This window comes from Corvus cornix, chromosome Z (genome assembly GCF_000738735.6).
Source record: "Corvus cornix cornix isolate S_Up_H32 chromosome Z, ASM73873v5, whole genome shotgun sequence".
NCBI lineage: Eukaryota > Metazoa > Chordata > Aves > Passeriformes > Corvidae > Corvus > Corvus cornix.
This window is the reverse complement of record NC_046357.1, coordinates 51,485,633-51,510,825: the sequence shown is the minus strand read 5'-3', so window position 1 is coordinate 51,510,825 and position 25,193 is coordinate 51,485,633. Positions and strand designations below refer to the sequence as shown.

Genomic DNA, 25,193 nt, shown 5'->3' with positions numbered 1-25,193 from the left:
GCTCTGCTTCAAATCAATGCCTTCTGTAGCAGAAGAACAGACTTGCACGTCGGTTCTCATCTTTGCAGGTGGCTATAACTAAGAGTACCATATATGGTAATCTAGCTGTCAATTCCGTAACTTTTTTTAAAATCCTCTTTGACAAAGAATGGTAGATTCAAATTCTTGACAAATTTAATATATAAAGCATTTGGAATTGTATCTTATTTTCATGCATACAATATAAATATTTCTGGAGGTTAACTGTAAGTAACTGTAATTATTGTAGTTCATCTTCTGTCCGTGTGACAGATCACATTTCTTAGATTCTTAAAAAAACAAATTGCAAAAACACAACTAAAATGTTGCCCTCTTAATGAAATAGCTTTTTCATCCTTCTGCAATTGTATTGCTTTGATTCAGGTAAGTACTCCAGATCCATTCCAAGAAGCACATGGCTCTCTTCCCTAGTCAGCTATGGAGTACTTGTGGCAACCTCTCACCCAAAGCTGAGAAATAGTTCTTATTACACAATCAAAAAGGAATGAGTTGGAGGCACAAGATAGATATTTAAAAGAAAGCTATTTAGATCATTCTGAAGCTTTTAAAACTGTAAGAACTGGAAGTTCTGCTGCTTTCAGGCCCATTTGGCAGGACTTGCGCTGTATTATGAAAGCTGAGGACTTACATAGAAGAAAATAAATGTTAGTAGAATGAAGGTAACTAATACTACATGTTTTAAAAATGCCTTTAAATACAAACACTGTTAGAAATCCATGGCCATTTCTAACTTTTATTGTCATGCCTTTAGAATGATTTGTAAAAACAAGGTAGTGACCTCACACGAGTGCAATAAGATATTTCTATTACTCTTAGGGGTTTTCTCTTTCAGCATGACATTTGAAATATTTATACAAGTAAATAAATAGTCTTATGAGAAGAGCTGTATGTCTGCTTAATTGTTTTCTGAGCATGGGTGTGAAAGACAAGAGAAACATACGACAGTAAGCTGCCATAATCCAGTCTTGGTTCTCCTCCACTACAAACATTGCCTTGATTTGATTCTCCTTTATTCTCTCAGCTGCATGTTGGAGTAGTTTGAATGCTGCTATGATGGAGAAGAGATCTTTAAAATGGAGTATATGAAAGCTGACTCCTACAGCTTGAATAAAGCCTTAACCTAAATGGTGGAAGGAAAGAGCTCAGAAGTTGATGGGGACAAAGGAACTGGCTGCCACCTCTCCATTGTATGTCAAGTCCACCACCTCCACATACACAGCTGTGAAAAGGAAAAGAGGAGGCAGAAAACACACATATTCTCTCAAACCCTAGATCTGTGGCTTCTCCATCTCTTTGGAAAAGCCAGAGAGATGCCATTTGGGCTGTGCAGCAACTGGATATGCAGGAATTGCCAGGACTATAGCGGACAGTACTGTTGGAAGAATAAAACCTGTTGCTAATAAATTCACACCTGTAATCTCTTAGATTCACATTCACTTTTCAGACATATGAAAAATCTTATTTTAAAAGGTTATGCAATCAATTTTATCATTTTACCTTTCTGTCTCTTGGACACAGTCAGCAGTAATCTCTCTGTATTGTGGCACACTGTCATTCGTATCCATGCAGACTTTTCCAACAAATGCTCGTTGACCAAATTTATCTGTTGAGATGCATTAGAATAAAAACTCAGAATCACTGGTTCCCAGAAACCATTATCAAAACTTGTACTGAAATAAAAAACAAATTCCACCCCACCCAGCTTCATTTAAGATGACCAGAGTTTATACTCTTTTCTTAGCTCTAAGTTGGGCTCATTCATGTGACTTTTAAGGATAAAAAGAAAAGAAGAAATAAGGAAACAAACAACACTTAAATAGGAGCTGTCTTCTACATTATTATCCAACTTTATAAATGAGAACTAGATTACTGTAATTTAACCACAACTAGAATTCATAATGGTTGTATATGAAGATGGCTGTGAAATAGAGGATGAGAAACACCAGCATGGAAGTACAGTAGCTGTAGTAGATGACTACCTGGAGATAAGAAAAGGCACAAAGATTTCAGCAAACCATGTCTTCTTAAGGGAAAGGAGCAAGATTGCCAACATGCCTCCCACATGCAGTTAGAGGGAGAAATTTCCAGATCTATTCTAGCCTCTTTCTTGAGATTTACCCATGATAGATGAATAAATCAGAACTCATGTGTAAGAAATGCATATAATACCCAATTCTAGGCTGTCAAATGTGTTTCTAAATCAGATCTTTTGTCCACTTTTACTATTTGAGTTGTTGAATGTAATGGCTTCAAAATTTTCTACTAAATCGGAAAGACAAGGTAATTTTTTATGAAATCTGAGGTTTTTATTAAATTTCTCTGCTTTGGGAGTTGTCTGAGCCTTGAGAAATCCTGCAAGAACTACAGCATTTTCAAACAGCAGGCATTTGCAACTGTGAACAGAAGGGAAGGATAAGATTCTGATGCAGGTTCCACTTCTCCAATTTCAGAGGCTGTGTGAAGATTTTTGACATTGATTATCAGCTGAAACCTCGGAGTATCAGGAAATTAATTCACTGACTGGGCCTCTTGGCATGCAGTCCTTTTAAACTTCAAATAACAAAAGGTTAGAAAGAACAGAGAGCTGCAGCTGGAGAATAGCTCCAGCAGACCTAATTCAAGCTCAGCCAGCAGCAGGTTTGGGAGTGAAGAGACAAGGAGAAGCAACAGTAGGACAGAAGTGCTTAAGTGAATGTGGATAACAGGTGGGCTTTGGGGGCACAGTGTGACAGGTACAATGAATAAAAAACAAATTAGGACAAAGACAGATCCCTAGGTATTCTCAAACTCCTAAACATTGTTTCCTTCAACTAATACGATGCACACAATATCCTTCAGAATTCACTGTTAGACTCACCTGTAATTTCAGCGAGAAGAAGAGAACTATCTGTGTGAATTGTTGCAAAGTAGCAAGCTGTAGTCGTGCCATTCTTTAGAGTTCGTCTCTAAAAAAAGAAATCAGTTTCAACTGTCTGGAAAAAAAACTCAATAAAGCTGCCAAAATGCAGAACAGGCAGTCTCATTTCAAACTGCAAGAACATTTAGTTATTGTGAAATTGTGCAGTGAAGTGGGAAGGTAAAAATATAGATTTTTAATTTCATATTAGCTTTTTTTAAGTCTGAGTGTTAATAAATACAAAGAATTCCTCACAGAACTCTTGCAAAGGCTAAACCCATATAAACCAGTCTATATTCCTTCCCCCAAACTGGAAATACTCCAATTTATATTTAGAAATACAAACAACTAGTCATTTTTGTTATTTCCTTGTTATGAAAGGCTCTCCAATTTTCACAGTACAGTGAAGCACTGTTTATCTAGCATTAGCAAGGCAAGGCTTTTGGGGAACATGGTCGTCTTCTTTTAGCTTCCTGATCTAGCTGGAAAAACAAGTCAGGTTTTCATGTATCTAAAATCTTTGTTGTCCCCAATTACAAAGTAACAAACTTACTGTAAAAGTAAACTGAGTACAACCACTCAGACTGTGAGCTAATTATTTATCTAATACATCATTTGAAAGGAACTGGTGGCTGACGCTTCTTCATATTACTTTTGGGGAACATAATAGTAAATGACCAGCTATTTTAGTTACATTCATTCATGATGAAATTTGTAGCTTCTCTTGTCCTTGGGACTGATGCAAACTATATTGACTACTTATCCAACATATAGGTTTAAACCATATTTTTGGATTCTGGTTGCCAAGTAATTTGAGAATTTTCTTTAAGTTTTTTCAGTGAGATAGAAGGTGGGACATCCAACACAATGTTTGAGAAAAGCTAGAGCTAATTATTTGACAAACATGAAGCCAAACTCTGTCTTTTCCTTACAATACTCAAATGAAAATCTTTAAGAATTCCAAAAATGAGTCTCAAAAATAACAATGTCATTACTGAGACAAGTTACCTTTGTCTTTCTTAGCTTTTAAAATTCAGAATTCTCTACTTCTGAAATCCTAACATTATTAAATGAAATCTAAAAACAATCTGTTTCCAAATCATCAGCACGAAGAGGAGGTTCCAGCTAAAAGCAGGTAAATTTCACCTTAAATTGTTTTTTTTCTGAGTATAGAAAGTGTTTGGTGGAAACAGGATTTTGATTTGAAAAAATCCACCTTTTTTTTCACTACAACTTCAAAAGTACAATGAAACTTACGAAAAATCATCTGTTCTGTGCAGGTTTAGTCCTGTTTCTAACAGCTGAAGGTTATTATTGGCCCCATCAAACACTGCAGAGTGACTAGTATGCTGCATCTTCTGTGGGTGAAGATGTTTTCCTGACCCTGTCCTATCTGATTCACATGGGGAGAGCCTAACTGTTGTGTCCAGGCTCCCACCACTGACTTCCACCTCTCTCTGGCAGCTCTTTTCCAGATGATGTTGTGACACACCTTGCACGGTGAGCTCTCTAGCTGTGCTGGGGTCACTCAGTTTGCACTGTAATAGCATGTGGGGGCACAGAGCTCGAAGGTGAGGTCACCTCGATGTTTTAAGCAGCTGAAGGCACATGTGTTTATCACTAGAGCTTATGACCAAGCTGCTCCCACGTGTTTTTATCATGGCAGATGGCAGAAAGTAATTTCTTTTTAAATTTGTGTGGCAAGGAACAATATAACTATTTCAGATTTGTTATATTATGTTGACAACAGATGCTGTCACAGTAATAGACAAATGCAAGGCAAATTATGTTGGCCAAATAATTTAATCTGTTGAAGATATTTCAGTCCACATATTAAAGGATAAATTTCAGTTATAGGACGGAACTAGTACTCTGCAATATGACCTAGCTGCTTATTGTCCATCCAGTGGACAAAAAGGCTTCACATTGCTCAGAACCAGCCTAGCTCACAGTTTCTGTCCCACAATACCACTGAGAGACTCCATCTAAAGGCCCTGCAGTGAAAGACATTCCTACTACAAGGACCTCAGCAGCAGCAGTGTCTTCCTTTACTTCTCCAAAACACCCCAGATTTGTAGTCTATGAGAAGCATCTTCTCTTTCATGTGGTTTTGGCAAAAGATGAGTTCCTAATAGATGATTTTTGTGTAGCAAAGGAAACACCCCCTGAATTTTTTTTTTTTTTTTTTTTAACTATGCTTGGTTATGTCTGCACCTGCTGGCTGTACTAATTCTGCGAGTAGTCTTAAATGTTGGTCATTGTATTCAGAAAATGTGATAAACAGTTCATTGTTAACCTTGTGACTAAATGAGCTCTATTGCCAGCAACAACAGAACGAGACTTGAACTAGTAACAGACAATCTTGGCTAGCAATTAGAAGAGTGGCTATCTTGGTTTTATCTGGTTTCCATGACAGTAAAACATGCGCTATTCTTTCTGCTGACCTTCTGAAAACATACCTATATTACAAAAAAATTAATGTCATCAAGCAGGTAAATGTTGTTTGCAGGACTTACAACAACTCTGGTGTACACTTCTTCTGCAAAACCACTGTCCTGGTATTTGGCTTCTGTTGGGAATGTGTAGGAAGTCAACCACTGCAAAAGAGGCAGGTCTACTCTTGTACCAGTAAATGAATACTGAGGGGCATGAATATGTGTATCAACCAATCCTGGCATGAAGAATTCACTAAGGAAAGAAAATAAAATTATAGTAATCCAAAATGTCTCAAAATTCTCCATGGTAAGTAGCTTTGTTTTAAACAGTATATTTGAGTAAAATCCACCAGAGTAAATAGCAAGTATAGATTAACCTGTCTCTTCCAGCTTCAGCCTGTAACTCCTGCTGTACCTCTACCCACACCCATTTTTTGGTACGAAGCAATTGAGTAGTACATTTACATGGCAAAATACACATATCTACCTTTGAGAAAAACAGTGCAAGAGCATGATGAATCCAATTATCTCTAATATTGACCCACCCTAAATGCCAAAAAGGCAAACTGACTTCACAATAACTAAAATTATTCCACTGTCGAATCCACCTGAAAAAGATATTTGTACACAGCCTTGCTTTCTAGTATGGATATATATGAAATGCTTTTAGCTTCCAGACCATAATACTTACAAAATGTGCCTTTCTATATGCCAGTTTTCCTCTACATTATTTGTATGTCTATACAGATATATAAAATCAATTAATTTCAAGGTTTAATGGAAGAACAGACACTGTGTCTAAAAATGCAGACACAGGCACTGGTGAAAAAAGCTCTGCTCAATATCTTGACAGGAAAGGCATGTTTACAATGGAACTGTAAAACTATATGTTGTCATGTAATGTTCATGCAATAACAGGGATGAATATATCAACATTACTAGGAAGTTGCTATGACTATTTTGGTTTGTGCTGAAATTCCCTACTGCATAACATTTCTCTCACTCCTCTTTCCTTCTTCCTGACTACTAAATGATCTGAATTTTATCTCTTTTTAATTCCCCTTCTTTCTGTCTTCTTGCAGGCTATAAATGCTGAAAAGTCTTCCTCAACCTGGTCCATATTCTCAGCACCTTCCACTTTCCTCAGGCTATTTCAGGTGAAGAAAATATCTGATGACTGATGTATATACTATATGATTAGCCTTTCAGCAAAACATACAAGTTTTTTAACAATTGATTACTAGAAGGATGCTGCAGCTCTCAATTCTAAGTCACAAGTTGTTCACAGTGCTACTACATGCAAAGCATAGTAGATACAGTCCAAAACTATTTCACTTCACCATAAAGTTGGGGCATTTCACTGGCTGAAGAAAAAAGAAATCCTCTAGCTGCAGTATAGTGAGAAATCAGAAGTTCTGTGTGTAGAAGTTTTAAATCTTCTAATTGTATTAATTTTTATTATGGAATATGTCAAAGTCCAAGCAAATGAGTTTCATATTTGCAGTGTCAGTGTTACCTACATTTACTGCGTCTAGAGTTTCATGTTAGGCACAGCCCACTGCTAACAAAATGGATATAAAATGTAATCTCAAGAAAGAATGGCACTTAGTTCTGTGAGCACAGAAGAGATTATGCCTGAAAAGTAAATATGGCATTTTGTTCTGTGCAGCATATGTCAGCCAGCACAATTCAGCCATGTCTGCCATCCCAAACCAAGGAACGCAAAAATAACATGGACTGTCCATCCTCCAAGTCTCTTCCAGAGCACAAGCACCTTTGGGTAAAGAGATGTCACTGCACCAAAACAGAGTTTTGCCCATTGTATTTATGGGTATTATGTGGATTTAATGTGCTCCCTGCCTCACTTGCCCTCACTCAAAGAATAAACTGCATTTGCTGAAATTAATCTTAACAAAACACATACTTTTTACTCAGTTGTCTTATGTCAGATGTTTTGAACCCCCACGTCTTAGCCAGTTCCTCTAGCTGATCAGCTTGTTCCACAAACACAATCTAAAAAAAAAGAAAACACAGTTAGGTTCTTTAAACGTGCATCCCTCATCAGGTTTATGTGAAGGCAAAACAAGTTATATCTTAAAACCAATTTTACATGCTTACTACAAAGGTGTTAGGTTTACATTGAGACACTTGCTCCTCCTGACTGTCAAGCATGATTTTGAAATACCTTCTCATAATCGCACCCACCTTGTAACTTGTAATGAAACAATTAATTTCTTCTCAGGTAATAACAGGCAGAACAGCACAGACCTTGGTGTCCTGTAACGTAACATCATGCTAGCAGTACAGTCACTTGCTGAGGAGGTGCACAACAGCCTTACAGGAATTAGGTTACAGTATTCACAACCAGAGGGGTCAAATTACTTGCTTTGCCTACAACTGACCGACATCGAGCGAAGTATTTTCTAATTTTCTGCTTGTGTTGGGCTTTATTAATTTTTTCAGTGCCTAGGATAAGAAAAGAAATTGAGGGGGAAAATGTGGATAATATTTTCATTCTACAGAACAAGTTAAAAGGATGCTGAGATCTTTGTTTATTAAAAAAAAAAACAACAAAAAACTGCAATCTGGAGCCAAACTCAACCCCATTTGACTCCTAGAGAACATCGACTCTACTGATGACGAGTTGCTGTTGCCAAGTCAGAATTTTAGCATACTTCCTACTTATTTTTAAATTCCATGGTGTTTTAATCTACAAAATGACTCTTAGCAGCTGAATTCTCAACTCCTTGATTCTCTTGTCTGTCAATAATAGTCATGACAACTCCCCAGGAAACAGAGATTGTGGAGCCTAGGAACTGCAAGCCCTGCTACAGGCTCCAGGTGGGATCCAGGTTTCCTCAAGGCTTGACAATTTAGAGGACTCAAAAGTCTCCCCTGGCCAATGACTGCCCATCTGAGCTTACAGAAATTCTTGCCTAACCACAGTTTCCGCCAGAAACCAATTCATGGTCTTCCAACTCCCTTGGTGTAAGAGCTCATTCCTCTAAGTTCAAGGGAATACTATTTCTGCTACCAGTATACTTCTCCTCCTGGGAAGATGTCCACGCTGAGGGCCTGTATCACCCTCATGACAGCAGTTTCTAGGGCAACAGTTAAAAAGAAAAAAAAAAAAATAGCACATTTAAAAAAGGCAAGACTTGTACTTGTACTTGTAAAATGTCAATAGGGAGAAACTTAGGAGGAAGAGCAAGAGGACCAAAAAAGCATTGTTTAGCAGTTACTTGCATGCCATTTTTTTATGTGTATGTTTCTTTTGCATAGAAATTTACCATTTTCTGTTCTTTCTATAGACAAAAATAAGCAAAGCTGCTAAACTCTAAAGGCTGTTAAACTGTAGAGAAGAAGTTATCAGCTGCCTAGTCTTTTAAATTAGTTATGGTTGGTATGATTTACATTGTCTAAAGAGCAGATGTTTAACATTTTTAGTCAGAAAAAAAAATTAAAATAATGCCATATAAATAAATAAATACCGCACTAGCAAAAATTGTAACATTATAGTATTCCATTAATAGTTCGCAAAAAGCAGTGTCATCTTCCTTCCAAAGAGGAATACAGCCAACTTAATTAACTCTATAACTGCAGAAGGCTTGGAACACAGACCTACTGAAATATCTGATGTGCAATAAAGAAAATGTCATTCAGATACTGAAGTCAAAATGGATGTACAATGAGCAATGTTAGAGCTGCTGGGGGGGAGATGGGTAAAGAGGGAGGGGAAAAAAAAGAGAGAGAGAAAAACATGAAACACCAGACGACAAATTCTGGAAACAGGCGTTGCCATGGAAAAGCAGTGGCTGTTATGTACTCTTAGGGCGCAGAAAAATAAAATACTTGAATCACGAAAAAATGAAGAAAATATGTTTCAAGGAAGCTGGATACATGAAATCAATTCTAAACCTGACACCTGGTCCATTATGGTCGAATGACACTATGGGTAAATCAGCAAGACATCAACACTCTTTTCAAACAAACTTACCAATGGAACTCCTTAGTCAGCCAAGAGTAGTACCCTATTGCTTTAGGATGCATTTGCTTTAGACACATTTCTGATATTGAATGCTCTAAGCTCTTTGGGATCCTATGCTTGGATATTTGCTCCAGCATTTGCTTGCACATTCAAGGTAACCAACTAGATGCACTGTTCTTTAAATTAGTTCTGCACCTCAACACTGTAGAAGCAAGAAAAAATTTTACAGCAGTGTCACTACAGGGTCAATGGAATTGCATAATACTAAGAACTTCAGCTTTAAAGAAGAAAGTCAAGTAGAATAATTGGCACTTTGGGAAAGGTATATCAAAAAACTCAGAATCAGTGGCTGCTAACACCAAACACTTCTGTAAGTTCTCATGTGTTACCCTTGTAATGGGGCTGAAGCATCAAAGATCAGGGGTAAAGACCTCCCTATGCTTGTGACTAACTTAGGTCTTTTTTATACCAAGTGATACCCAAAGCTCTTCCATCAAAGCGTAGCTGGGCAACTAAATTGTGCATCAACCCCAGTGTAGCAAACCATGAGTGCCTCCAAGCACCACAGTGCAAATATTTTGCTGCCAAGAGAATGGAAAATGAATGATACTGGCTGAAGAAACATGGTTTGTTTGGACCCAACAGTGCCAGTCTTACTTTATTTCTGGCTATGACATTCACAGGTGAGCATGAGAAGGGGTGATCCCTCTTCCCCCTCCCACATGATCTCTTCCCTCCCTATTCCCACAGTCATTAAATTACTTCTGCAATTATAGACATGACGCCTATTGTTTGACTGGTTCCCAAAACTAGAATGTGAGGCTAAATGAGAGACAACAACACTTACTAGACCCAGCTGCTAAAGGAACTGCCCAGCCTGCTGAGAAAGGCTAAGCAATGAACTCCAGATGGATGTTGGTACCTTGGTACCTTCCTCCTTTTACAGCTGACACATGTCCACTTGCTGTCCCAACTGGCTTAAATCAAACCTCAGATTTAAAATCCTTATTACTCAACTCTTGCGCTTTTCATGACTTTCACAGGAGCTTTTATTTTAATATTTTTTCTATTTACTAAATATTCTACTCACGTAGGATAATTACACCAACATTTCAATAACAATTATGTTACTGAACAGCACTCATGTCTGTTTTCTTTACCCTAAGGAATGATGTTCCTTCTATTTGCTGTTCCTCAAGAGAGACATTACACTGCTCTGCAAACCACTTGGTTAAACATGGTCCTTTACTTTGCTAAATTGATGATAATTTGGGTTTTTATACCCAAAAGCAATGTTTTTCTTCATAAAACTCCCTTTACATCTGGGTCAAAGCAGAGAAAGATGACATTTTACATCCCTTGGGGAATATGCAGGGACTCACACAACAGGACCCAGCCGTTCATACAAGTTGACCTGTTCACAGTATCAGAGACCATGCAAGAATCTTCCATGATGGAGTCAGCGACATGAGGCAAAAGCACCTGCTTAGTTAAATTTACATCTTTGGGAGGAAAGGAAAAGCAGTTTTGGTGTAAATTTGAAGAATAAAGGTAAGACATTTTCTAGCCACTATGTCCTTCTCAAAAAGCCAACTCTTCTGTGATTCCAGAGGTTGTTCTGCATGTGGCTACACTATGAGTAATAGGGAAGGAAAAGAGCATATGGGATACTCACTGTATCAACCCCCGGAATATTAAAATGCCAAGAATTTTTAATAAAAAGAGAAGAAATTAAAAGGGCTTGTTTCTGTATTCTGGTGGGAATTTTATTTTAAGAAGATAGTGTTTTAATGGAAATTTAAAAAAAAAAAAACAAAAAACCAAAACCACCTGCTAATTTATGCAAGGAAAACAGTGTACTGTGAATCCTTGTTCCCTAGGAGAAGGAGAGAGAATAAGTAAGAGCACAGATCCCTAGGTGTAGCTTACTAAGGTACTTCTTTTTCAAGAAAATCACTAAAAAATCTGATTTGCTATGAGTGCTGTGATGAGACACTTTTCCAGAAATTGCCATTAAAGAGAGTGTGATGGGGTATGAAATTCTGTCTTCTGCATCTGAGTTACACCGCCCAAACCTTTCTTCATTCAAATCTATTATTTTAGTGAATACCAGCCAATACATACATACCTCTGCAAATTTTTACTCCCCTCCTGTACCTCAAAATACAGCTCCTCACAGACTTGATATACCTTGCACCAGACTCCTCAACAGCTATAAAAGGGCTGTCTTGAAACAGGCCCTCACGGACTGGTGTGAATAAAGAAAACAAACAGTTAGGGCTCAAAATGTGCTTTGCACAGATTTCAAATGTTACTGAAGCCTGGCACACTGAAGCCTGTTATTTAGCCACAAGAAAGAAAATTACTTTTAAAAATTTTGTATAGGGTGCCCATATATGTTATGGAGTCTATAAGAAATCACCAGTCTGCCTCCACAACCTGCACTGTGAAACTGAGTTTCAAGTGTGATACTGTAAAGGGAATGACACTGCTTCCCTGCTAGACTCTATCCTGCATTTTCAGCAAGTGCAATGCTTGTTTTAAGCTTGGCTCATACTACTGACATGCCAACATCACCATTTTTGTAATTCTTTATGGGTATATGTCGTGGGGCTTTTTTTTTTTTTTTTTTTTTTTTTTTTTTTTTTTTTGGTGACAAGACGACAAAAAAGCCTCATTTAGACGGCCGTGCAGTGGGTACACAGCAATTAGTCACAATCCCTGTTTAGATACCCTAAGAAAAACAAAACAGCTTGTGAAACTGAAAGAAAACAGAAAATCTGAAAGAATGCCAGGTTTAGGCACGCTGCTGTTCTGGGAACACTCAGCACACCTCAAAAGCAGATCTACGCCAACTGCAGACTCGTGCCGACGAAATGCTCCATCCCGGTTACCTCCAGCTCCCGCAAGTGCGAAAACCCTTCTCCGCGGCGCCTGCCCCGATAGACAGGAGTGAAAAAATTTTTCGCTTTCTCCCCAAAGACCGCCGGAGCCGGCCCTGCGCCTCACCACCCCCGGACGCGGACTCGGGGCCGAAAAGGGTCGTTCTCACCGCCCCTGATGGACCCTGCGGAAGAGCGGGCTCCCGGGGACCACCGCCCCCGCCGAGCGGACCGGCAGGGATTGCCCCGCATCTCCCCCGCCGCCCGGACCGCGCCCGCGGCCGCGACACCCCGCCCCGCCCCCCACTCACCGTCCCGTTATCGTCCACCCCCAGAAGGTGTCCGTGGAGGATCTCCATGGGGGCGGAGGCGCTGGAGTGCACGAAGGTCCCCTTGAAGACGTGGGCGAGCGGCGGACGCTGCGGGGAGCCCATGGCGGCGGCGGGCTTGGCGGGCGCGGGCTGGGAGCTGCCACCCCGCGGGCTGCGTCCCCTCGGTGTCTCCCGGTGCCGCCGCCGGCTTCCTGGAGCTGTCACCATTTCCCCACCCCCTGGTGACTTTCTCTTCAGGGAGTGGTTTCGGCGCAAGGAGGGCGGGAGGCCGGGCCCACGCTTCGCCTTCCCCCGACGCCGCCGGGCGGGAGGCGGCCGGGGGTGCCCGGGAGGTGCGAGGGTGCCCCGCAAGCCCTCGGCCTCCCCGCCGCTGAGCCCCCCATCCCGGGGGTGTGTCCTCCTCCGTGCAAGAGGCGCGAACGCCCGGAGCGATGCCCGGTGGGTTTTGAGGTCCCGGTTACTCCCTGGGAAGCGGTGAGGGATTCGACAAGGTGTCTGGTAGTGTTTTAAGAGTGTCTGGCAACTCACTTTTTGCAACCAACCTGCGGGATGTAATCACTTGCAGAAGTTTAACTTACAGGAGGTTGGGTTTGTAGGTGGGAAAAGACCTTTTAAGATCTTCAAATCTCAGACTGTCTCATCAGTCCTCGGCCTCTGTGCTGGAATTAGAAGGGTGTAGCAGTAGAGAATAGATGCCAGCTGAGGTACCAGACCTACCAGAAGTAGGCAGCCTCATTCAATGGAGATGGTCTACAGAAAAAGAGAAAACAACCTCAGGAAAATGAAAGGCAGAGAAAATTTAATTTTGTTAACTCAGAGAAATGTGTCCCCAGAACGATATTCTGCTCCAACAACCTAAGTCAAAGTACATAATAAACACATGCTAAGAGGATCACTATTGAGAGTATTGGGATAAGACTTCACAGAGGCAGAATTATGTGCATCAAGGATAACACCACAAATGTCCTCTGAATTTGTGTTTGAAGGCACCTTTATTCATCAACTTGTCAAGTGATGAATGAACTTGACACCGAGGGCACTGACACTATCGTTCTCAAGGCTGCATTGCAAAGTTTGTCATTACATGGTTTATCATTAAAAGACCTTTGCACTCCCCTTGTGCTGACACTATACAAATGCATGGCAGATTATCTATCCTACAAACTCTCCAGACTAATGGTGGGAGGAGAGAGAAGCACAGCAGGAAAGCGCAGAATAAATTTAATTTTAGCCTGCCATGAGCAAGTCATTAACCTTCATCTTGCCTTCTTTTCATAAGAGTGTGTTAGGTTGCTGAGAATAAAGTTAAAAAACCATTGGATTTATTGATATCAATGGGATGTTCTTACATGGATTTTGAGATCTGCTTAAACAGGCACTAAAGAGTGTCCAAAAAAATACACACGTGTCAAAATGACTTTTACTTACTTATGTTGGCAGTTCTTGTGGGAGGTCTTGGAGTTTAAGAAAACTCACTATGAGATAAAATTGGGGTTTTAAGACACGTAGCAGTTTCTTATTGTATTTCTAGCATCTTTGACACGAGAATCTAGCACACAAAACAAATCACAAGCCTTGCAGATTAATCTACTTTTAAGAATAAACTGGCATGAAAATCTTTCATGCAGTTCAGTCTGTTTAAAACACAATAACACTTTCTGTTTCTTTGAAGACCAGAGTAATAAATTTTAAAAAATAGCACTTAAAGCCTTCTCAATTAGTACGTTCAAAACTGCTCTTCCAAAGTTGTTTCTCAGGGTGATGTTGTTGTGTTCGTCAAGGCTGCAGCTGAAATGAGCTGTATTCCACGCTATTACTCCAGGCAAGGAAAATTGTCTTTTGCAGCAGGAAGGATAAAGAGTGGGAGAAAGGCTGAATAATAAGGTGAGTGGAGATGAGAAATAGGGTGAAGGGACCAAGCCCTGCAGCGGTAAATTCACTTCCTCTCCTGAAGAGAGGAGTGAAAACAGCTCTGCTGCTCCACACAACTTGCCTTTGCCCTGGTGGCAGCAGGCAGCACAAGAGCTCGGGATTTGCTGCCAAAAGCTGTATTAGCCTGATTTGCATTAAGTGAAGCGCACAGCTGTCCTAGGGCAGCACACTGGGGAGGTAAACCAAGGCAGCTGCTGCTACCAGACTCAGTTACACTGCCTTTCAAAATAATATTCAGCAGAGCTCAGTGTTCCTGAGGAACCCTTCGGTTGTGTTTGGTGGGGAAGGGGGCTGTTCCTGAGAATCTCTGACTGCTTCAACCCTGGTTTTCCATTAAAAATCTCAAGTATCGAGTCCAGCTTCCTTACAAAAAGAAGTGCAGTGATTTGAGTGAGATGTAATCCAGATAGTATTTATGCAAGAGAAAAAAAACAAAATTATGGACGGTCTCTTCCAAGAGTCTTCTTTCTCCCTTTTAGGAAGAAGTGTCAATAGCAAACACTGCCTGTGGTTGGGTTTTTTGTTGTTTTTTTGTTGGTTTTGTTTGTTTGTTTAGGTTTTTTGGTTGGGGGGCGGGGTGGTTTTTTGCTGTTGTTGTTTTGGGGTTTGTTTTCGGGTTTTTTGGCTTTCGTGTGTTCCAAACGCTCTGAAGTTGTATAATTTCATAGTCAAAAGAACTGTCAAAAAGAGATCTCTTCTGCTTTTTCCAGCTGTCACGTGGGAAAACATGGGAGTGGTGGAAAACTGCTGGCGGAAGAATGGTTAGCACCCTTCCCTCCTCCTAGAATTTTTTTGGTTTTTAGTTTGCAACAGTTACACATGCGTGCCCTAGATATTTGCACGAGTAAAGGTGAGACCTTGGCCAGCTATCAAAAACTGAGTCATTGTTCCAAAATGTTGTAAGACTGAAGTATGTTTTGTTTTGCTGGGATAAACTGATATAGCTGGCGCTTTACCATCTGGGATAGAAATGTAATGTTCTGCTGTGACTGTTACATAGTAATTAACTTAAAGAGTAGCTCCTTTTGGTTTTTTCCCTCCTTCCTCAAAATAGTTGAGGGTCTGGAGAGAGATACTTAGCTTCTTATAAATTATGCAATGGGTGGTTTTTTAGTAGCACTTAATATTATCACATATGTGTAATACATTTAATAATTAATAGTGTGTACTTTGATCTAATACTGTTTAGAAAAAAAAAGTCTGTCTCATTATTCAGTAGCTTATCAGACTATCTATGGTCTTCTAGGCAATTATAGAAATGAGTCTTTAGGTGAGTCCTGAAGCCAAACATATTCAGGACTAGAAGAAAAATCAGTCAATGAATCTCTAGTAGCACAAGGACAGATTTTAACAGAATTAGAGTGCCTTTATTCTCCTTAACACTTTCACTTCCTGAGCTTTTCTTCAGTTGTCACCCTATACCAAGGAAGAATTCAATTACTTGTTTCAAAGTCTCAGAGCACTTAAGCTAATCCTGCAACATCTGAGAAATATAAGAAAAAGAAGCCTGCATCTGCCCACTGCTTTCAAAAAGTAGTTGGTGGGGTACTTGCCACCAACAAGAAACTCCTCTGTCATGAGCCTGTTGAGGTCAGTGCCTGTGCAACCTGAGTGGCAGGATATGAAAATTATTACCCTGATCTGGCAATGAATGTTATTATAGCATTTATGATCAAAATGGACCTTGTCCATAATTTGTAACATAGCAACTAGGTAAGTGGAGAGAAAAAATACAGCTGATTTATCTGCCAATAATTGCTTTTTTTTCTGTATAAGAAAGAGCTGATTAATGCAGTTAATCAATTATTGGTATTATTCAGACAAAAAAAAAAGAGTGAAGCATGCTTACTCTCAAGTGAGAAATTAAGTTGGGAGCTATGTTGGGAGCACAGGCTGCTTCAGACACCTCGTTTTCCCACAAAAATGTATATAATCAGAATATGTTACATAACTTAATTTTTCCAACTCCATCTACAAGTGAAAATTACCACACTCAAAAAGAATATGAAGCAATGACCATAAACACAACCTCCATGTCATTTGACACCATGGGTATTCACTCTGCAGGTCTCAGCTAGAGCTTTCAGCCTTTGATACCCAAGTCTACAAAGGCTTGGGAAACCAAGGCTCAGACACTGCCAGGGGATGGTGGAGTTACCTTCTGATATTTCCTATCTCCTAAAGAGGCCAGCACTGGCATAGTAGTGTCATAAGATATCCCATCATTAGAATTTAGAAATGGTACATTCTGCTTGCTCACAGATACATAATTAACTGAAGCACAGATTGGCTGATGTTAGTTCTAACATGACATTTTTCTGTTTTACTGCCAAGGCTTGTTCGTAACAGGAATTGTATTAACTAACCCAGAGAAGATCTTAAGAAAAGCCAGGAAATACTACACAAATATCAGTAAAACTCATCTTTCACTAGAAGTACAAGCATGAATGGGTGAAATATGTCAAAAGATTTCGTTGGAAAATCTGTTTCTATTTTCCACAAGACACAAAGGATGAATCACTGTGCTTGGTGAACTTTACCTCTGATCATGTTAAAAGAGAATGGAATAGAATTTGGGTGTCTGCTGCTGTTGACAGAGGTTTATGGGAAAAAAAATTGGACATGACTTGCTGTTATTGCCTGAGAACTTTCACTGATAAACTTTATCTGTGGAATTACATTGTATGGTGGAGCCAACACCCATAATAGAATGGGATCAGCTGATCTCTGGCCATGGCAATATTATAAACCACTGTAGGTAACTGTTCAAAAAAGACTGTGTTGCTGGTCTTATTTTCATGCTAAAAAAACCAATAAAACCAAATAATAATCTTCAACATACTATCAGTAATGATTTATCTAACTTTACACTGCTAACAGAAGATAAAACACTTTAGAAGTGTAGTCACAAATAAATTGTCATAAGGAATTAAAGTGAGATGTTACCATTTATTTCTGCTTTATTGCTGTCCACACATGAACACTTTTTGTGCTTTACCAAGGAGCAAATTCCACTGATGCTGGAATTAATTTTCTTCTAGAGCGATTTGTGAACTCTGTACCATGATGAATAAACAAATTCACAGCTGTAATTAATAGTCCATGCATCCAAACCTACTCCTAATAATTGCAATGTGTTGACCAGCAGCTGCATTTCTAAGGTGTCTGAAGGATCTCTTCAAGTGTGCCAGTGTTCAGTAAAGCAGCAAAATCATCATGAGAAGTTTTGTGATCAGGTTGAAGGAAGTCTATTAGAAATATAAAAATAATATCAGAGTATTATTAGTTCATCACTTTATTCCAGAAGATACTAAAACATGAATATATAAACTGTGAGAATTAAAAACAAAAAATCAAACAGGTATTGAAGTCCATTGGTATTAGTAATGTATTTACACTGAATTAACTAACTTACTTATTTACAGATTTTTGGATTACCGGATCTCGAACAGAAAAGGAATTTATTTCTATGACTTGTTGACAGAAACTTCCTGCTTTGCATCCAAAACAGGGTTTTGAAACCATCTGAAAATAGTAGTCTCTTATTTGAGATATACAATATTTCCGAATTCCCAACAGTTCCTCTTAAAGAAGGAGAGGGAAGGGAGGGAAGGAGGAAAGATGAGAGAAAAGAAGCAACATTTTGTAGATGTACATGTCAGTATTATTCATCCAAGTTCAATCTGAAAAGTTGATAAAAACCCCCTTACTTCCCCAAAAGGCAAACACAGGTGTGACAAGTGGGAAAAGGTGGAGTTTTCATCCCTTAAAGGCTGATCATAATGTTCATTCTTTCACTATCAGTTTCCAGCCTCACCCTTTCCTAACAGGGTTTCATGGGATGCTGTCACCCTGGCTAGAAGCATTATGGCTACTGGTCAGTACTATCTGTAGAGACCACACAGACGTGAAAAAAACGTAATTGCCTATAGCTGCAAAATGACAGATGTGGACAGGCCTTAATCTTCTCTGTATTCATTTCCTTAATCCTTGCTTTTGTCTACATTTTGGTTATCTTTTCAGAAGATTTTTGATAGTGTAAGTCTTTCTCATAAAATTACTGTTTCATCTGCCTTGCTGACTCTTAAGCACTCAGTGATATAAGCTGAAAGTACTACAAGTATGTGCCATATTTAGCACCCAATAAATGTGTTTATGTTGGCAGTTTGAGCAGATGGAGCTGCACAATCAAATTTCCTGGGTGGTGTTTGGTTTTTTGGTTTGTCTTGTGCCTACATTTTGACAAAAGCAGTGTCTGCTTGTGAGCACCAGTTGTGTGCTTGCCGTGGTTTTCCTCTGGTTGAAGGGAACTCTTGAGGACTGCATGCAGGAAGCCACAAAAAAAATTTCTCTTCTGCTATCTGTTTGCAAGGTCCTTCAATAATTTTCTTTTTACACTTGCACAGTTTTCTCTTAGTAAAGATTAGGCAATGTGGGATATTTCTACAGAAATCTGTTTTCACATATCATCTGTAGACATATTCATGTAGGAATCATATATTAGGTGTAGGCACATGGACACGTAAGGTATGTGGTCCTAGGTATGGCCACTTTAGGTACGGACACAGGTATGGACACATGGTGCATATGGATGGCCATCAGCTAGCATCAACTCAGTTGCTGGTAAACACAACTTGGGTATGCAACTCTAAAACCAAAACAGATAGCATCAAATCAAACTTTCTATCACAGAATCACTGAATCAGTTACATTGGAAAAGATCTCTGAGATCAGAGTCCAATCTGTGACCGAACAGCACCATGACAAACAGACCATGGCACTGAGAGCCACATCCAGTCTTTCCTTGAACACTTCCAGGAATGGTGACTCTACCACCTCCCTGGGCAGTTCACTCCAATGCCCAATCACCCTTTCTGTGCAGGAATGCTTCCTAATGTCCAGTCTAAACTTCCCCTGGTACAGCTTAAGACTGTGTCTTCTGGTCCTGTCGCTGGTTGCCTGGGAGAAGAGGCCGATCCCCAGCTGGATTCGCCCTACTTTCAGGCAGTTGTACAGAGTGATAAGGTCTCCCCTGAGCCTGCTTTCATCCCGACTAAACACCCCCAGCTCCCTAAGTTGCTCCTTGTGCTCCATAACTTTCACCCACTCCGTTGCCCTTCTCTGGACCTGTTCCAGCACCTCAAAGTCCTTCCTGAATTGAGTGGCTCAGAACTGAACACAGGATTTGAGGTGCAGCCTCATCAGTGTCAAGTACCAGAGGAAATCACTTCCCTAGTTCCATTCACCATACTGATACAAGCCAGGATGCCACCGGCCTTCTTGGCCACCTGGGCACACTCTGGTTCATGTTCAGCAGCTGTCAACCAGCACTGACAGGTGCTTTTCCCTGCGCCAATGTCCAGCCACTCTGTCTCCAGCCTGTAGGGCTGCATGGGGTTGTTGTGACCAAAGTGTGGGACCTTGGCCTTGTTGGACCTCATGCCACTGGTCTCAGCCTGTCCAGATCCCTCTGCAGGCCCTTCCTACCCCCCAGCAGAACAACACTTCAAATCATGCCAGTAAGTAAGGTGGGAGCCTTAAGCCATTGAAGGCACTGTCCCACACAATATTCTTGTTGATAAATTAGAGAGATATGCTTCAGTGAGGGACTACTAGGTGGATAAGAAACTGGCTGGATGACTGCATCCGAGGATTTGTTGTTAATGCCTCAGTATCCAAAGGAGATCTGAAACCAGTGGTGTCCCTCAGGGATCTGTATTGGCACTGGTAAGGTTGTGTTTTTATTAATGACATGAACAGTGGATTGAGGGCATTCTCAGCAAGCTTGCAGATGACACTGAGACGAGTGGTGCAGCTGGTGGGGTGCATTGCCATTCAGAGGGACCTTGACAGGCTTGAGGACTGAGACAAGGTGAACCTCATGAAATTCAACAATACCCAGTTGCACCTGGATTTGAGCAGTCATCAGCATCAGCAGAGGCTGTGAATTGAGAGCAGCCCTGCAGGACTTGGGCATATTGGTAGCTGAACAGTTAGATATGAATCTGCTGCATGCCCTTTCAGCCCCAAAAGCCAGTTGTATACTGGGCTGCATTAAAAGCAGTGCGGCCAGCAGGGTGAGGGAGAGGATTCTGTCCCTCTGCTCTGCTCTTGCAAGACCTACCTGCTGTGTCCAGCTCTTGGGTTCCCAGCACAGAAAAGACAAGGACTTGTAAAAGCAAGGCAGTCAAGAAGATGAGGGGGCTGAAGCACCTCTCCTGTGAAGACAGACAGAGAGTTGAGAGTGTTTAGCCTGGAGAAAAAAAGACTCCAGTTGGGATTTTATTATGGCTTTTCAATGTATATTTTTCTTACATCTATCTCATATAATTATTTCTTATAAGAAGGACTTTTACCAGGGCCTTTAGTGACAGCCCAAGGGGTAGCAATTTTAAACTGACAGTTAATTGAAATAGGCCATAAAAAAGAAATTCTGTACTGTAATTGTGGTGAGACAGTGGAACAGATTCCCAGAGAAGCTGTGGATGCTCCATCTCTGGAGGTATTCAAGGCCAGGTTGGATGGGGTTTTGAGTAACCTGGGACTCTTGATTAGTGGAAGGTGTCCCTACCCGTGGTAGAGGACTTGGTCTAGATGAGTTTAAATGCCAAAAAACTCCAAACCATTCTTTGATTCTAAGTATCTGCCTTCTTCTGAAGAACCCATCTTTTCTTTTTTTTTTTTTTCCCAAAGGTAATAACGGTGTATTTTATAGTGTGCTTTTTCTCTTGAATCTCAAGTTGACATGAAGAATGCATACCTAGTCACATACCCAATGCTGTTGTTGACACCTCTGGTAGAGAATCCTGACAGAATTCACAAAACCATCACAGTGCTTCTCACAGCAGCACTGTGGAGGCAAAATTGTTCTGCTGGAAATGCATCTGCAAAAGCTGTGGACAAACTTTACTGACTGGAGCATTATGAACACATACATTGACAACATACTACCACAAAGCAGAACACCAAGACACAAAGACATGTTGCCCAGGCCATGAATGAGAGTTAAGAAGTATTGGATCACTTGTCCTTTTTAGCCAAGTGTTGTCCAAGAATATTGTTTCATCATGCTTGGCATTCTTTACTTCTTCACCTCAATTTATTGACTAGATTGTAACTAACAGTGCTTTTTCAGTTCTATTTTTATGTGACTCCTGTTTATGCTGGAGCCTTTCTCCTGCATATCACACACAGAGAATCTTTCGCGCTGGAAAATACCTCTAAGATCATTGAGTCCAACCTTTGACTGATCACCACCTTGTCAACAAGACCACAGCACTAAGTGCCACATCCGGTTGTTTCTTGAACACCTCCAGGGATGGTGACTCCACCATCTCTCTGGGCAGTCTGTTCAGTTGCTTAACAACCCTTTTCATGAAGAAATTCTTCTTGATCTCTCTGGGCAGTCTGTTCAGTTGCTTAACAACCCTTTTCATGAAGAAATTCTTCTTGATGTCCAGCCTGAACCTGCCATGGTGCAGCTGGATGCTCTGTCCTCTTGTGTTGTCACTGGTTGCCTGGGAGAAGAACCCAGCCCCACGTTGCTACACCCTCCTTTCAGGGAGTTGTAGAGAACAATAAAGGTCTTCCTTGAGCGTCTCTAGACTACACACCCCCAGCTGCCTCAGCCACTCCTCATGAAACTTGTGCTCCAGGCCCCTCCCCAGCTCCATTTCCCTTCTCTGGACTTGATCCAACACCTCAATGTCTTTCTTGTAGTGAGGGGTCAGAACTGAAGACAGGACTCAAGGTGTAGCCTCACCAGTGCTGAGCACAGCAGTTCAGTCACTGCCCTGGTCCTGCTGGCCACACTGATTGAGGATGCCACTGCCTTTCTGGCCACCTGGGCATACACTGTCTCATGTTCAGCCACTGTCAACCAGCACCCCTAGGTCCTTTCCTGCTGTCAATTTTCCAGCTGCTCTCACCCAGCCTGTAGCACTCTTGTGGGGACTGTGGGGACTGTTGTAACCCAGGGGCAGGACCCAGCACTTGCCCTTGTAGAACCTCATGCAGCTGCCTCAACCCAAGTGAATGTATGAATACTATCACATTCAGTTTTGTTCTCAGACATGCTTTGTTGTCTTGCAGTATTCAAGGATTGCTACGGTTTACACAAAGTTTTCTCCAGACATCCTTAAAACTCCCAGTAAATTTTCCAATATTTTTAAATGTGCTTTTCAATTTTTCACATTAGTGATATGAAGAGATGTCCTTTTTCTTTCAAGTTTTAAACCGAGACACTAAACTCAAGGCTGTTAAGCTGTAATGTGTTCCATGGCTGTTCCCTTCGTTCATATATGCAGCTAAATTTTATATAAACAAGAGACAGCTGTGATCCTATAGTCTGATGATCTACATTATATGCACCACTGGCAATACCTGAGGTTGTGTATATTTACTCAAACATCTCTTGGATGATCTGGATTAATAATTTGACAGTAGTAGAAAATTCATTATGGTCTTCAATAAGTTGTGCAAAACTATTTTCATTGATAACTATCTTTCCTGGCAAAAAAAGAAAGACACTTTATTTATAATTTGAATTTGTTCACATTGAATTCTCATATTTTTATATTGAGTAGGAAAACTCTTTATGAAAGTTGTGCTTTCACTGAGGTCAAGCAGATCCCTTCACTCCCTGCTTGACCAGCTAAATGGGTTGTGGTTTTTGTCCTTCAAGATACAGCCTATTTTCCCAGCTTAAAGGTTCCTTATGTCTTTTTCTGGTTTTGTCTGATTTCAGTGTCTGTCATGGACATTGAGAACTGAATCTCATATGCTAGAAACAATCACGGTAAAGCCGAATGCAGGGGTTATGTAATGTCCCTATTTATACAGCTGAAACCAGCATATTTGCCATTTTGCTTGTACTGTTACACTGACAAGTCAGATTGCCTTGATTACAGGTCATGGTCAATCCTATGGCTCAGTTAGCTGCAGAATAAATGCAACCTACATTAGTCACTCATGAGCATACACTTTATACTTGTTGTTGCCTGTATATGCACGATTTGCTTGAGACAGAGCAGTCAAGATGCCCAGACCAGAGAAGTGCATTCTATTATTTGCTACTCTTCCTATCTGTGTCTTTTTCAAACTGTACCAATGAAAATTTGTACTTCTTTTCAAGTGGCTGGTAAGAAGAATGTAGAGCCAAGCATCAGTATCTTCACAATCCTAATGGAAATACACCATAGTATACTTTCATATGGATAGTACAGCTAGAGGTCTGTCTGCATTCTCATATGAGTTAGTGGGGTGGTCAAGAGTAGGCTCTCTATGGTACCCAATCTTGTGTTACTTCTGACAAAATAGATTGGCTTAATATTCAGTGTGAAGCTTTTAAAACTTTCAGTATATCTTTTTAGAATTTTATTACTCCACTATAGCAGAAGAATCTTATTTAAGAGAAAAAAACGTTCAAAATAATTGAGGTAGATACTTTCTGTGCTTTTTTTCTTTCAAGATTTCTTTCAATGCTTGTGGAAAAGAGCCATGGTATCTCTACTCCAAAACATCTGTGTGCATCAGCTGGCACACATTAGTAAGACTTTGCTCTGAAATTCTTTAAAAATCATTAAATTAAAAAATATGAAGAAACTTGTCAAGGTTTTCCAGATGAGGTATATTGAATGACAGCTCATGAAGGATCTGGGGATTGAGCCATGCACTTACAACCTGACTTGCCCCAGAATTAGGCTCCCAAACTGTCAACCTCAGTCTGCAGTAGGGAGGTCACTGCTGACTCAGTGTTGTCAGGCAGAATGCCATGCAGGCTCCTGTTCTGTCACCTCTGGCAGTTACCTCTCTTGTGTATTGCTGGCTAAGGATGCTGGGCATCCCCTGGCAGTCATCTTCACTCAGCTCACCAATCTCCAGTCTCCCTTCACTTCCAGGAAGCTGTCATTTTTTTTACCCACTCTTCCAGGCTCCAATTTTCCCAACCTAAATAGTCTGTATGCAGGAGCAGAGTATGTCATCAGTCTCTTAAGTGGCTTTCTCATGTCCCTTCATGAATTGGAGAATGCAGGACATGCCATCTGTATTTAAACCAGGTATTATCATTATTTACAGGTCCACCCCGTTACCCTCACAACTATCAAGTAGCAGGCTTCTTCTTGGGAGTATAGAAGTTCTGCTTTGGTCATCTACTCACATACACACAGGTATTCAATTATCTGCTGCCTGGTAGCATTCACAGTGAAACTATTTTCTCATCCATGGCACAAGCAAGGCTTTTTGTGATTCAGAAGTTCTGTCGTGACTCACAGGCTCTTTTGATATGCAAGTATGATGCTTTAAATAGTACACCATGACAGAAAGACAGAGCAGGCAAAGTGGATTGTCTGCTTGAGAATCTTGGTCCCTGGTAAGTCACACTCATTCACACACTTCCAGTGTTAAACCACTGTAATTTGTTGGGGTTTTTTTTCTAGTAGAAACAACAGGGAGAAAAAACCCCACAACTAAACCTTTGTAAAAGGCAGTTAATTTATGCAAATCAAATAGGCTTCTCTTTCTCAGTCCTCCAAACAGAGTTGCAGAAAAACAGCTGAGGCACCCACCACAGATTCTCAGTGAGTGCTTCAGTGTCTAGGGGAAGAGCAGTTTTATCCTGTTGCCCTGCGAAGTGAGAGGGAAATGGATGTCTGGACAACCGGGTAAGTACCAGCCAAAAGTACTCTT

General features: G+C 40.5%; 1 protein-coding gene across 1 annotated transcript in view; it reads right to left on the bottom strand.

Moving 5' to 3' along the window:
- The window catches only part of GDA (guanine deaminase), a 29,836-nt gene extending 17,054 nt beyond the window's left edge, over positions 1-12,782 (bottom strand). Inside the window, exons 1-5 of the mRNA XM_039567267.1 lie at positions 12,552-12,782; positions 7,295-7,383; positions 5,452-5,623; positions 2,897-2,984; positions 1,537-1,642 (exon numbers count right to left, since the gene is read on the bottom strand). Of these exons, the coding sequence (XP_039423201.1) occupies positions 1,537-1,642; positions 2,897-2,984; positions 5,452-5,623; positions 7,295-7,383; positions 12,552-12,779 (683 nt within the window). The 5' untranslated portion in view covers positions 12,780-12,782. The remainder of the gene's footprint in view (positions 1-1,536; positions 1,643-2,896; positions 2,985-5,451; positions 5,624-7,294; positions 7,384-12,551) is intronic.
- Between the last annotated feature and the right edge of the window lie 12,411 nt (positions 12,783-25,193).